Raw genomic sequence first — 12,453 nt, forward strand, 5'->3', positions numbered from 1 at the left:
GCTGGGCCCCAGGTCTTGCACTGTGACTGGGCCGGACGGCTGTGAGGGTGCACGTGCTGTGTGAGGGGCTGGTCCGCTCCGTCAGTCTGTGGCCCTGAAGGGAGGTCTGCGGCAGGTGCTGCAAGTGGACAGTGTGCGTGGGAGGTTGGGACTCAGCTGAGGTCAGAAGGATTTGGACAGTTGAGGCCACGTAGCCAGAGGCACCTGCAGGGCCAAGAGTAGCGGGGCCGGCCCACCTGGGCAGAGGGGGCAGTGACAAACGGGGGTACCTAGGAGGCGCAGGTGGGTGACAGCTTCTTGGGCCACAGAGGACAGCGTGGTCAGTGGTCAGTGGTCAGTGCCCCTGCCGGCTCCAAAGAGCTCCTGGCTGCCACAGAGAAAATTACAACGAGGGTGTGTACCTCACAAGTTTAAAGGCCACAGAGGACCTACCTCTCCCATCCCCCACCAGGGTGACAGCAAACCTGAAAGCTACAGGTGGGAAGCTGTTGGGCAGGTTGGAAAGCAACATGGAAGGAGGAAGCGATCAGAGTTCAGGATCAGAAAGACATGGGGACCACGCCTTAGTCCCACGTCCAGAGCTGGCACTGACTCCAGCTTCTCCATGCCTTTCTCCAGTGCCTAGTGAGGGGCCATCGGAACACCCATGGACCAGGAGCCGGCAGGGCTCACCTTTTCCACGGCTCTAGAAGCCCTACGGGGCTTTTGCTTCCTTGGCACAGCGGGCTCAGGCTCACAAGGGCCGTGGCCTAGCCTGGGTCCCGCTGGGCATGCCGTCTGAGAGACAGCAGCATTGCCCGCTGCCAGCCGCCAACCTCCACACCCACGCTAACCCCACAGAGCTGTCCCCAGGCCGCCCCCTCCCACAGGCCTCACCCTGGTTCAGCGTCCCACCCAAAGATGCTCTTTCCGCTGCGACCTCCAGGGAGGTTTCCACTGAGCACCACTGTGGACCAAGAAGCACAGGGCTCAGCCTTCTGAGCAGGAGGGCGTTCCTGGCAGGAGACCCCCCAGTGCAGAGACTCAGAGCTGGAGGAACGCCAGGACCCTGAGCACAGGGGGCTGGGGTGGGGTGGGGGGTGGTTGCTGGAAGCAGAGAAGGGGAGACGAACGGGAGGACAAAAGACCTGAATGCCTCTGGGGACTTCGGCTGGTCCTGCCACTAAAGGGGGAGGCAGGGACAGACCAGTCTCCATGGGGTGACTCTAGGGTCACAGCTTTCTAGGTACCCCCCAAATTCCTCACCATAAGAGTCCTCACTCTGAGGGGTAACCCCAGGGGAGAAGTGGACCCAGGACACTCCCTGGCCAGGGCAGCTGCCCTTACAACAGCTTGAGACTCAGACCAGTGCCTGGGGCCCAAGGACAGAGGCACAGGTAGGCAGGCCAGCCACGGGGTGGAGCCCATTCCCGCACCAGGAGCCTGTCTGGAGGAGGTGGCCGTCAACTCTTTGTTCTTTTACCCGCCAAGGTAAACAGTCTTCTTCTAAAGCGGCAGGTAACTCATGTGCTCTGTTCAGTGGCAAAGTGGGGTATCAGTTACATGGAGAAGACCATCAGTGGAGGAAAGGGAGCGGGGCAGGGCCTCAGGGCAGGCTAAGGGGAGGGCAGGGTCCCAAGCGGGCAGCATCTTGGGTCCTTCCCTGATTTGGGGAAGGTCCCATCAGTGGGCCCTGAGATGAGCCCCTCCCAGAGTGACCAGGGAATGAAGCAGGGGCAGTGGGCCGGGTGCGAGGGGGGTGCACAGGCCTGCCTAGCTGGCTTCAGGGGGCCGTGAATGCCCTGGTTGCAGCCGGAGGAGGTGTCCAGCCAGAGGATGGGGCCACAGCAGAGGACCTTGTGAGCACACGGCAATCTGGGGACACAGGAGAAGTGTCTTTGTCCTGCGGCCGGCAGGAAAGGCCAGGCTGTCCCAAGGGGCCCGGCGGAGGAGCGAGCAGTGGCGGGAACAGAGAGGCTTCTGTGAGCGGAAGCGCCCAGCTGGCTGGAGCCCACAATCCCCTCGGGGCCCGCCTGGCGCAAGAGAAAGGAGCCCCAGGGCTGCGCCGAGGCAGCTGCGAAGAGCGCGCGGGGCAGCTCGAGGCGGAAGGGGGGTCCCTGGAGGGCTGCTCTCCCGCTTACCCCGGGAGGCCACCTGGGGACAGGTTACCGCCGGCCCCGGGCCCCGCCCTCCGGAAGGTGGGCTGGGCGGCCAAAGCCAGCGAGGTCGGGACCGCGGAGGGAGCGGCCGGCGCGGTGGGGTGGGGACAGGGGAGTCTACGGGGGTGCTCGGGGATCCCGCCCCCACCCGCAAGCTCGGGAGGGAGGCGGACTTGGGGGACCCCGCCCCCTGCCGCCGGGCGCCTCTGTGCGCCCCCGGCCCCTGTGGGCACGGCGGGAGCGCGCGAGCCACCGGCCCCTCCACCCGAAAATCAAACTGGGGCTGCCGGCCCTTCAGCCAATCAGAGAGGAGAAGAGCTAGCCTCGGCCAATGGCCGCAGAGAATGCTAATGAGCGCTGACGCCACGGGGAGGCCCATTCAAAAAGTCGCCGCTATTGTCGCGGCGGGTCGCGCGCCGCCGGGCCCGCCGTCGGGCCGCTCGGAGGCCGAGCCGGGGCGGCCCGAGGCCCGAACGCTGCGGGCGGGCGCCCATGGCCGGAGCCGCCATGGCCGAGCCGGGCGGCGGGCCGCCTCCGGCGCCCGGCACGGAGGGGCTGCCGCGCGCCTTCCTGCAGAGCCTGCGCACGCTCTTCGACATCCTGGACGACCGGCGGCGCGGCCTCGTGCACCTGCGGGAGATCGAGTCCCGCTGGCGGGGCGCCGACGCGCGCGAGCTGCCCCGCGGCGTGCTCGAGGGCCTGCGCCAGGTGGCCCCAGCCAGCGGCTACTTAACCTTCGAGCGCTTCGTGGCCGGCCTGCGCACCGCGCTGCCCAGCGCCGACGGCGGCACGCGGGCCCCTGCACGCGCCCCGGCCCGGGGAGGCTGCTCGGTGCCGCCCGGGGGCCAACCGCCGCCCCAGCGCCTGGTGTTCGCGCCGGCCGACGAGCCGCGGACGGTCCTGGAGAGGAAGCCCCTGCTCCTGGGCGCGCGCCTCCCGCCGGCTGGCCCAGGCGTCGCGAGTCGGAACCTGGAGAAGCCGTGCGGCCCGGCGGAGGCGGCGCCCGGTCCGGCGGAACCCGAGCGGCCCCAGGGCGCGGCGCTGGAACGGAGCCCGAGCAAGGACTCTGGTGAGTGCGGGGCGGCCCCTGGGCCCGCCCCGTAGCTCCCCGCGGGCTTGTGAACCTGGGTCACCCCGGCTTCCTGGAGGGAAAGAAGTTCCTCCGCACCTCGGGTGCTCGGGGACACGGCCAAGGAGCTGGTGGGAGCCCCCACAGACCCCACCAGGAGCCCACTTCGAGCTAAACCCGAGCGGGGAGCCGTTTCGGTCTGAGGGCTCTCCACCTCAGTACTTGCTCACACCCGGGCCCTTGGGTTCATCTGGTGAGTCAGGCATAGGCAGTTCTCACTGGTGTCGAGGGAGGGCCCCCTGGCACCTGGGAGGGATCAACCACAGCCCCTGGGGTTGGCCCAGCTTCCGGTCCAGTTGGCAGGGACAGGGCATGACTGAATGGTCCCCTGTTTATCCCCCAGAGAGCCTGCCCTAGGAACAAGACTGGCATTATGGGGGAGGGGGGGTGGGGCTCCTCCGCCCATTCAGCCTGGGCAGGTGCAGGGCTTCTGCTGGGCAGCTGCGGCCATTTCCATACTGCCCACCGCTCTGACAGCCTTGCTGGAACCCCTGCCCAGGCTCAGACATACTCCCCAACCCCATGACTGCCAGCTGGAGCTGCGGTGGCCCCTGCCTCCCTGTCGAGCCCCTCAGATCCTCGGCTGGGGGCTCCCGAATCCAGGCTCCTCGCTGCCCAGCCTCCGCATCCCCCCGGGTGTGAAGGGGAAGCGGGCTTCGGGGCGTGCGGCCCTGAGTGCAGCCCATGCTGTCCGCGTGGTTGCATGCGGTTGGGAATCCGTCATGGGACTGGGGTTTGCAGCCTCAGGCCTGTTGTCACACCAGGTCCATCACTGCAGTCCTCTAAGGTCCAGCTCCGGCGTCCACTGTCACCTTTAACTGGCCGAGGCCCAGATGGGGCTCATGACATACTGTTTGGGTTCAAAACCTGGAGGTCCAAGAACCCTTAGCACCGCAGGAAGAGAAAGCTGCCCCACGTTCACAGCCCCCCAAGCCCTCCCTGCCGTCCAGGCCCTCCTTTCTGTTCCCTGTTGGGGTTCAGTATGCACCCCAGGCTGGCCTTGAGCCCCATAGGTACAGGCTGCTAGATCCCGCTCATCCAGGGTCAGGTGGGGTGGGGTGGGGCGGGGTCAGGGATGCCTCTGCCTGCTGGGCCCCCAGCGTGCTGTCATCTGGGGGCCCTGGGCTGCAGACCTGATGGTGCAGACCAGCCCAGGTGTTCCGGGGTGCCCCCAGCACCCCTCTGCTGTGCCTTCTCTGCCTGTAGCACAGCTCGGCAGGTTGGAGCGTGAACTCAGCCTGCCTGGAGCTGGGCTGCCAGGGCTGGCTGGTTGGAGCCGGTCAGCCAGGGCTGGCTGGTGGCCCACGTGACCAGCTGGTGCCAGCCCTCCGGATGTGTCCCTGTCAGACATACCTGTGCCTGCTTCTTGCGTCACCTGCCCACCGCCGTGCCAGGCAGGGTATAGGGCTCGGGAGCCCAGGGAGGGCGCCCTCTTCACCTGCACCCCACTCCCCCCTCACGGGCAGCCCTGCTCGCCCACCCTGTCCTCCAGGGAAGCTGGTGGCCCTCCAGGAGGTCTGCCCAGGGAAGCCTCTGGCCTTCTGGCTGCACGCCAACTCTGCGGGTGGCCACGTGTGCGTAGGAGTTACTGCTGGGGCTCCGCTGGTGCAGGTATGCAGAGACCATGCTGTAGTCTCCTTCCTGGGAGAACGCTGGGCTCTGCTACCTATATGTCCTACATTCCTCCTGCTTGAACTCCGTGTGTGCTAAGTCGCTTCAGGCATGTTTGACTCTTTGCAACCCCATGAACTTCTGTCCCTGAATTTCTCCAGGCAAGAATACTGGAGTGGCTTGCCATCCCCTCCTCCAGGGGATCTTCCCGACCCAGGGATTGAACCGAGTCTTTTTGTGTCTCCTGCATTGGCTGGGGGGTTCTTTACCACCAGCACCACCTGGGAAGCCCCAGTCACCCTTAAAGGGCCCGGGCGGACAAGGAGAGAGGAGTGGAGGCCAGAGGTCACCTCTCTGGCTCCGAGTCCAGCAGCCTTTGAGCCCTTGAGTTATGGGCCCTGGGTGTGCAGAGACGAATGAGATGGAGCCCCTGCCCCCCGGGAGCTCGCACAGATGGTGCAAGTGCAGACCTGCACCTCAGTGGCCGCACGGCTGTCTGCGAGGCAGGTGTGAGGGCTGAGGGAGGGCCAGACTCCGCCAGGCCCCGGCAGGGTGTGGCCGCGGCAGAGGCTCTGGATCGCTGAGGATCCCAGAGGCACGCAGGCCTGGGCACCTGGCTTTGTGCAGCCAGGGTTGGTTGGGGCGTGGCTCCTGGATGGATCTTTGGGGGCTTGGGGGAGGCAAGCTTGCCTCACAGGCCTGGAAGTGAGCCAGGCTGTCACTTCTCTGCTGCAGGAGCAGTGACCTACAGGGCCCAGGAACTTGGCATGGGGGATGCCCCCTGGGGGCCCCGAGCCCGAGGGGAACGGCGGAGACACACCATCACCAACGGTGTGGACTGCGACCTGGTGAGTAGGGCCCGGAGGGTTCTACCATCTTTCCTGGGTTTGGACTCGGCCCCCACACTCGTGGTTTCCCAGACCATTCCTCTGCCTGGGAGGGGACAGCTGGGCTTGGGTTCCAGGGGACCCTGTGGCAGGAATGTCGGCGGTTCTAAACCTCAGTTCCTGTCCTGGGTTTGAACCCACCTGGGAGCTGGCCCACGGTCAGGTCAAGAAGTCCTTTGGTCAGCCCCTCCCTGGCACTGCACTGGCCCCTACCTGCTTCCCTGGCACGTCAGGCCAGCCCACTCGCTGAGAGTGACCACGTGCCATAAAGAGGGGGGAAGGTTCCCTTGGGGACGCTGTGTGGAGGGGCTGAGGAAGGCCAAGACTGCCCCCAGCCCCCGGAGGAGGAGCAGGGCTGTGTTCCCAGTGCAGAGGCTCACAAGGACTCCTGTTGGTACCGGGGTGTGTGAGTGCAGGCGTGCAAGGAGGCGTGTGTGAGCGGGGGTGCGTGCGCGGGCCGGTAGTGAGTTCCAGGCACGGGCCGGTGCAGGCCATCCTGTCCTGCTGCGTGCCGCGTGGTGCCCGTGGGTGACATGGTGCGTGCCTGTGTGTGCCCGTGGGTGACGTGTGTGCCCGTGGGTGACGTGTGTGCCCGTGGGTGACATGGTGCATGCCTGTGTGGTGCCCGTGGGTGACGTGTGTGCCCGTGGTGACGTGTGTGCCCGTGGGTGACATGGTGCGTGCCTGTGTGGTGCCCGTGGGTGACGTGTGTGCCCGTGGGTGACGTGGCACGTGCCTGTGTGTGCCCGTGGGTGACGTGTGTGCCCGTGGGTGACGTGGCACGTGCCTGTGTGTGCCCGTGGGTGACGTGTGTGCCCGTGGGTGACGTGGCACGTGCCTGTGTGTGCCCGTGGTGACCTGGCACGTGCCCGTGTGCGGCAGCTGAAGCAGATGAGGGAGCTGCAGCAGGAGCAGGAAGTGCTGCTGCAGGGCCTGGAGATGATGGCGCGGGGCCGGGAATGGTACCAGCAGCAGCTGCAGCGCCTGCAGGAGCGCCAGCGCGGCCTGGGCCGGAGCAGGGCCGCCTCGGTGAGTGACGCTGCTCCCGGCCCATCGCCACCCCCACCCCCAGGCGCAGCCACCCTCCCCCCGCAGAGCCCCTGCCCAGGTGGCGCAGCGATGGGCAGGGGACAGTGGGTGTCTCTCTACCCAGCATGCTGGGCCACCCCCCCGCCGCGATACTCCCCACCTGTGACACCCCTGGGCTCCCTGCCCCTGGGGCCCCCCTGCTCCCTGACTGCCCCTCCGCGCTCTCCTCCAGGACCTCGGGGCTGAGGGCAGCCCCCGCCTGTTGGGGCAGCTGCTGCCCAAGGTGCAGGAGGTGGCCCGGTGCCTGGGGGAGCTGCTGGCTGCAGCCTGTGCTGCCAGGGTGAGTGTCTCCCAGACCAGCTCGTGCCACCCTCGCCCTTGTCCTAGAGGCTGTGCCAGGCCCGCCTGACCGTGCCCTCCTGCAGGCTCTGCCCTCGTCCCCCTCGGGGCCCCAGGGCCCTGAGTCGCCCTCGGCCCCCGACTGGCAGCAGCAGACCATCCTCATGCTGAAAGAGCAGAACCGGCTTCTGACCCAGGTGAGCGCGGGCGGGGCGAGGGGTGCCGGCGGGGGCTGGGGGCGTGGCGGGGACTGGGGGCGGGGCTGGAGCTGGGGCGGGGCGCGGGCGGGCGCTGGAGGCCGGGTGCAGGCGTCGGCCCTGACCGCCCTCCCACCTGCCCAGGAGGTGACCGATAAGAGCGAGCGGATCACACAGCTGGAGCAGGAGAAGTCCGCCCTCATCAAGCAGCTGTTTGAGGCCCGTGCCCTCAGCCAGCAGGATGCCGGGCCCCTAGACTCCACCTTCATGTAGCCGGCCCCGGGCACGGACATGGGACTTTGCCGCCTGGCCGGTCTCTCAGCTCCGGGCAGGGGGGCATTTCCTTGGCCCCCGCTCTGAGGCAGAGGTGCCTGGATGTCGCCTCCCTCCTCCCTTCCCATCTGGGCTTCGGGGCTGGCCGGGGGGAGACTCCGTCTTGCTGGCACACAGCTTGGAGCTGCCGCCGGTGTCAGTGGGGAGTGGGGACCCTGGCCTCAGCAGCTCTGGGCAGGCCTGCTCCCGTGTTCTGCTGGCCTGTGTCCCCTCCACCTGGGGTCTCCAGTCCATGGCCCTGCTCACTGCGCTGCTAACTGGCCTTGGAGCCTGCATTTGGGTGTCTCGGATGGGGCCTGGAGTAGGCGACCCTGGGGTGGGACGCCTCAGACCCAGTGGTGATTGGCCCCGCGGGTCCACCGGCATATTTCCTCCCTCGGGATGAGGGGTCCCGCCTCAGCCAGGAGTCCAGGGGCTTCTACTGGTGTCCAGCTTTGGGTTCACTGCATTCCTGCCTGAGCCAGAGCTGGCCTGCTTTCCCTTCCTCGCGGACCTTAGACACTAGACGAATGGGCTGGCAGTCATCCCTGCTGGCCCAGACTCCACTGAGCAAACAGTGACCTGGGCCCAGAGCCTTCCTTGGGCTTGCCAGGGCCGTGGTCACCAGGGAGGCTTAGGGTGCCCTCCGTGGGGAGGGCCCTGTCCTCAGGGCGGGTGGTAGCCCTCTGGCATGCCCCAGGAAGTCCCATAGACCCAGCAGCCTTAGCAGCACCCCCACCAGATGCCCGCTTCCCAGGGAATGAAGACCAGCTGCCCCACTCCAAGCCCCAGCTTGGGCCTGGGTCTGGGTCCGAGGAAGGGGGACCTGAAGGACGCTGGAAGAGCCAGGCAGCGGGGCCCCGCCGGGGGTCGTTTGTTGCTTGTTCCCCCACGCCTGGCCTGCTCTCAGGGAGACCACCTGCTCAGCTGGCCTGTCGCCACCCCGGGAGGGGCTCCGAGCGCCCCCAGGGCCCTCCCCTGGAGCTGAGGGTGCCCAGGCTTTGCAGGCAGGCCATGTGGTCAGGGGCCTGGACACGCGTGGGTGCTTACAGAACTGGGATCTGAGGGCTGACTGCACAACCTCATGTGCCTGGGAGTGGCAGCCTGCCCAGAGAGGAGGGGCCCAGGGTGCTGCCCCATGGGGCCCAGCTCTGCCTGTGCCAGCTGGAGCCCTCCCCACCACCGGCAGCCAGTGGAGGAAGGTGGTTGTCTCAGGTCCACACGCAGGCTGCTTGACCTTGACCTGGGCAGGTTCCCAGGGATGTGAGGCAGAAGGGGAGCTGGACCCAAAGGGCGGCACTGGGTCTCCAGCATCCAGGCCAACTTGCCACGCGGTGACTGGGCCAGGCCCCACCAGGACCGCCCGGAGGCTGCCCCTTTCCTGGTTCCCCTGGTCGTCCCCCTCTGCCAGCCCTTGACCAGCCCCCCACACCAGCTCAGGCCCTGAGCCCCTCACTAGGAGTCCACTTAATTCCAGAACTGAAAACAGCCCTCCCCAGCTCCAAATCCTTCTCCACCCACGAATGACTCAGGCCAGGCCAGGCCCCAGGCCGCGGGCCATCCTGGCTCTGGGCTCTGCAAGTGCTGCTCTGGCCCCGGGAGCTCCCTCCCCCGCTTCACCTGACCAGCTCCTGCCCAGCCCTGCCCGAGCCTGCGGGGGCCGGAACAGCAGAGGTGGCAGCCTTTGCCCTGAGGGGCTCTGCATCCCTGCTGAGAGCTTGGTGTTCACCCCAGGGGTACCACCCACTGCAGGCGGTCCCTTCAGTTGCAGGGTGAGGGGGAGAAACCCGTGACTCGCAGAGTGGCCTTTAGTGATGATGCTGGCCTTCCATGCAGGATGGAAGATGCACCCTCCTTATTTGCAGCCTCACTGGAGGCTGCCCTGGAGACCCCAAGGGAAGAACTGTGAGCGCCTGCAGGCTGGTGAGCCCAGGTGGCTGGCAGAAGCAAAACAGCCTTTCCAGAGCAGCGAGTGTTAGCCACACAGGCAGCGTCTGGGAACGGGGAGTCTTGGGGGCTGCCCGTGCCCTGAAGAATGTTGAGCAGCATCTGTCCGCTAGATGCCAGCAACACTCAGTGTGATGCCAGCGCGGGGGTGGGGGGCGGGGGCGAAGTTGCCCTTAGCTGAGCATCCCTGCCAGGGCAGCTACATTAGGCCTCGGGGATTCCCTGTGGACTGAGGCCCAAGGAAAAGGAGCATCTCCAGATTAAACCTCACAAGGGAAGGGGCCACCGTGAGAGCCAGGAGAAAACAGGCTGTGACCATTTCAGATACTGGGATGATCAGAGAAGACACCGATGTTCCGTATAGCTGGAGAAATAAAAGAGATGCTTGAAAACACGAACACGGAATAGCCTGTAGTTTCTTACTCCAGTGAAAGTGTCAACCTTGACTCTATAAAGGTGGCCAATAAAATGAAAAGAATCTAATAGAACTAGAAATTTGAAAGTAAAATTTAAAACTTGACTGGGCTTGACATGGAAAATTTCAGCACAGCTGAAAGGAGACAATGAAACAGCTTAGGGAATGATTTGAGGACCATTCAGTTAGAGAGTCAGGAACTATGAATGACAGGAGGGTCTTGAGAAGGGGAGGGCTGTTTGATTAAATTTCCTGAAAGAGGATGGGGAGGAGAAACAATATATGAAGTTAAAATGGCTTAAATTTTTCCAGAATCATCTTAAAAAACCCATTCCAGAAATCCCAGTGGGTCCCAGGCAAAGATGAATTTAAAAAAGGACATTTTCTCTTATGAGATCATTAAAGAATCCAGAGACAAAGCCAGTTACCTTCAGAGGAGGTGCCACAGTGACATCAAAGTCCAGAGACTGGAAAGCCATCAGAGGCTGATGTTACTAATCCAGAAGCCTACACTGCCTTTCAAGAGTGAGGGGCAGGGTGGTCCAGTGGCTAAGGCTCCACGCTCCCAGCGCAGGGGGCCGGGGCCGATCCCTGGTTGGGGAACTAGATCTCGTAGCCACAGCTGAAAGATCCCATGTGCAGCAAAGTCGCTATTTTTTAAAACACAAAACAGTGGCTTATGTACGCACACTGGTGTCCGACTCTTTGCGACCCCATGGACTGTATGTAATAGCCTGCTAGGCTCCTCTGTCCATGGGATTCTCCAGGCAAGAGTACTGGAGTGGGTTGTCATTTCCCCCTCCAAGGGAACTTCCCAACCCAGGGATTGAACCCACGGCTCCTGCATTAGCAGGTGGGTTCTTTACCACAGAGCAAGCAACACATTTTCTTGCCATTTCTGTGGGTTAGGAACTGCTGGCGTTGGCCTGGAATTGCGTGAGGCTGTGGCAGAGGCAGTCCTCGGGACTGCAGTCTTCCCGGATGCTGAGTGACCAGGGAGGACTCACTCCCGAGACGGCGCACCCACACGCATCAGGGGGCCTCCTCCCTTTCTTGTCTGCTGTGACAGTCATTCTAATGAGGACGAAGGTGCTGACCTCAGGGAGTCGAGTAGAACCCAAATGTGGGGGGAGCCGAGGCATTCTCAAGTATAATTGTTTACAAGGCAGGAAAAGACACCAACTGTATTTATTTTACTAAGTCTGTAAGTTACAATAACTGGGAGAACCAGATAAGATAATAGCTAATAGTATACCTTTCAAAAAAAAAGGGAGGGACAGGGAAATGGAGGAGAAAAGGGAAAAGAAATTGAAATCTAGAAGAAAAAAATGTAAAAATCAGAAAACACATAAGGTCGAAGAAATATATTACTGTTCACAGTATATGTGAATAGATTAACTCTGGTGAGTTATCACATTGGGTTTCTAGAAATTCAGATATAAGCTGTTTTAAGAGACACACCTGAAATATAATGATACCGAAACAACAACAAAAAAGAAAAACTCAAGCAGTTGTATTAATCTAAAACAAAATAGATTTTAAGGCAAGAGATGTTAATAACATTGAAGAGAGCAACAATCTCAAAAAGTTTAATTTACCAGGAAGATACAGCAACCCTAAAGTTGTACTCCCCCGACTGTAAAATATAACTCACAAAGACATGCAGACATTTCACCGAGGAGGACATAGCTTGTAAGCATGTGAAAAAATGTTCAACATTATTAGCCATTAGAAAAATGCAAATTAAAGCTACAGTGAGAATGGGTACACCCCAATCAGAGTGGCTAATGCGAAAATCTGTTAGCACTACACGCCAGTGAAAATGTGGAGAGACTGGACCGCTCACATATTACTGGTAGGCATGTCCAACGATACAACCACCCTGGGAAATAATTTGGTCATTCCTTTCAAAGCTGAAATCACCACATGTGATGGCTAATTTCACGTGTCAGCTTGACTTGGGTATGATCCCCAGTCCTTTGGTTACAACACAGAGGTTGCTGTGAAGGAATGTTTTAGACGTGACTGACTTTTACATCAGTGACCTCTGAGTTAACCAGTCTGTCTTCCGTAATGTGGGTGGGCTTCGTCCAATCAGCCGAAGACCTTAAGAGAAAAGACTGCGATCCCCCAAAAGGAAGGAGGTCTGCTTGCAGGCTGCCTCTGCACTCAAGGCTGCTACATCACATCTTCCTGGGTTCCAGCCTGCTGACGAGCTTTGCAGACTTCAGACTTGCTGGCTCCCACAACTGCGTGCGCTAGTTCTTTAAAATAAAGATCAGTTTCTCCCCTTCTCCCTCCCCAAATATATATTCCTATTTGCTCCCCTTCCTTTCTCGGGGGCACCCTGACTAATACATTATATGCACAGTGATGGCATTCCTGGGCGTTTTTCCCAGAGGAACAAGACTTGTTTTCACGCAGGAACATGTACGAGATGATTCACAGC

At 62.2% G+C, this 12,453-nt stretch overlaps 1 protein-coding gene across 2 annotated transcripts; it reads left to right on the forward strand.

Annotated features, from left to right (window-relative positions):
• Positions 1-2,510: 2,510 nt before the first annotated feature.
• SAPCD2 (suppressor APC domain containing 2) lies at positions 2,511-9,987 on the forward strand. Of its 2 annotated transcripts, XM_043917219.1 has the most exons (6): positions 2,519-3,207; positions 5,614-5,726; positions 6,648-6,794; positions 7,027-7,134; positions 7,220-7,330; positions 7,475-9,987. In XM_043917219.1, the coding sequence occupies exons 1-6, from the start codon at positions 2,631-2,633 to the stop codon at positions 7,601-7,603; spliced, it is 1,185 nt and encodes a 394-aa protein (XP_043773154.1). In that variant the 5' UTR covers positions 2,519-2,630; the 3' UTR covers positions 7,604-9,987. The 2 variants fall into 2 exon arrangements, with proteins under 2 accessions (XP_043773155.1, XP_043773154.1); XM_043917220.1 differs by lacking the exon at positions 7,027-7,134 and having other exon boundaries at positions 2,511-3,207; positions 7,182-7,330; positions 7,475-7,609.
• The last annotated feature ends 2,466 nt before the right edge of the window (positions 9,988-12,453 follow it).

This window comes from Cervus elaphus, chromosome 11, assembly GCF_910594005.1.
Source record: "Cervus elaphus chromosome 11, mCerEla1.1, whole genome shotgun sequence".
In the NCBI taxonomy this organism is placed as follows: domain Eukaryota; kingdom Metazoa; phylum Chordata; class Mammalia; order Artiodactyla; family Cervidae; genus Cervus; species Cervus elaphus.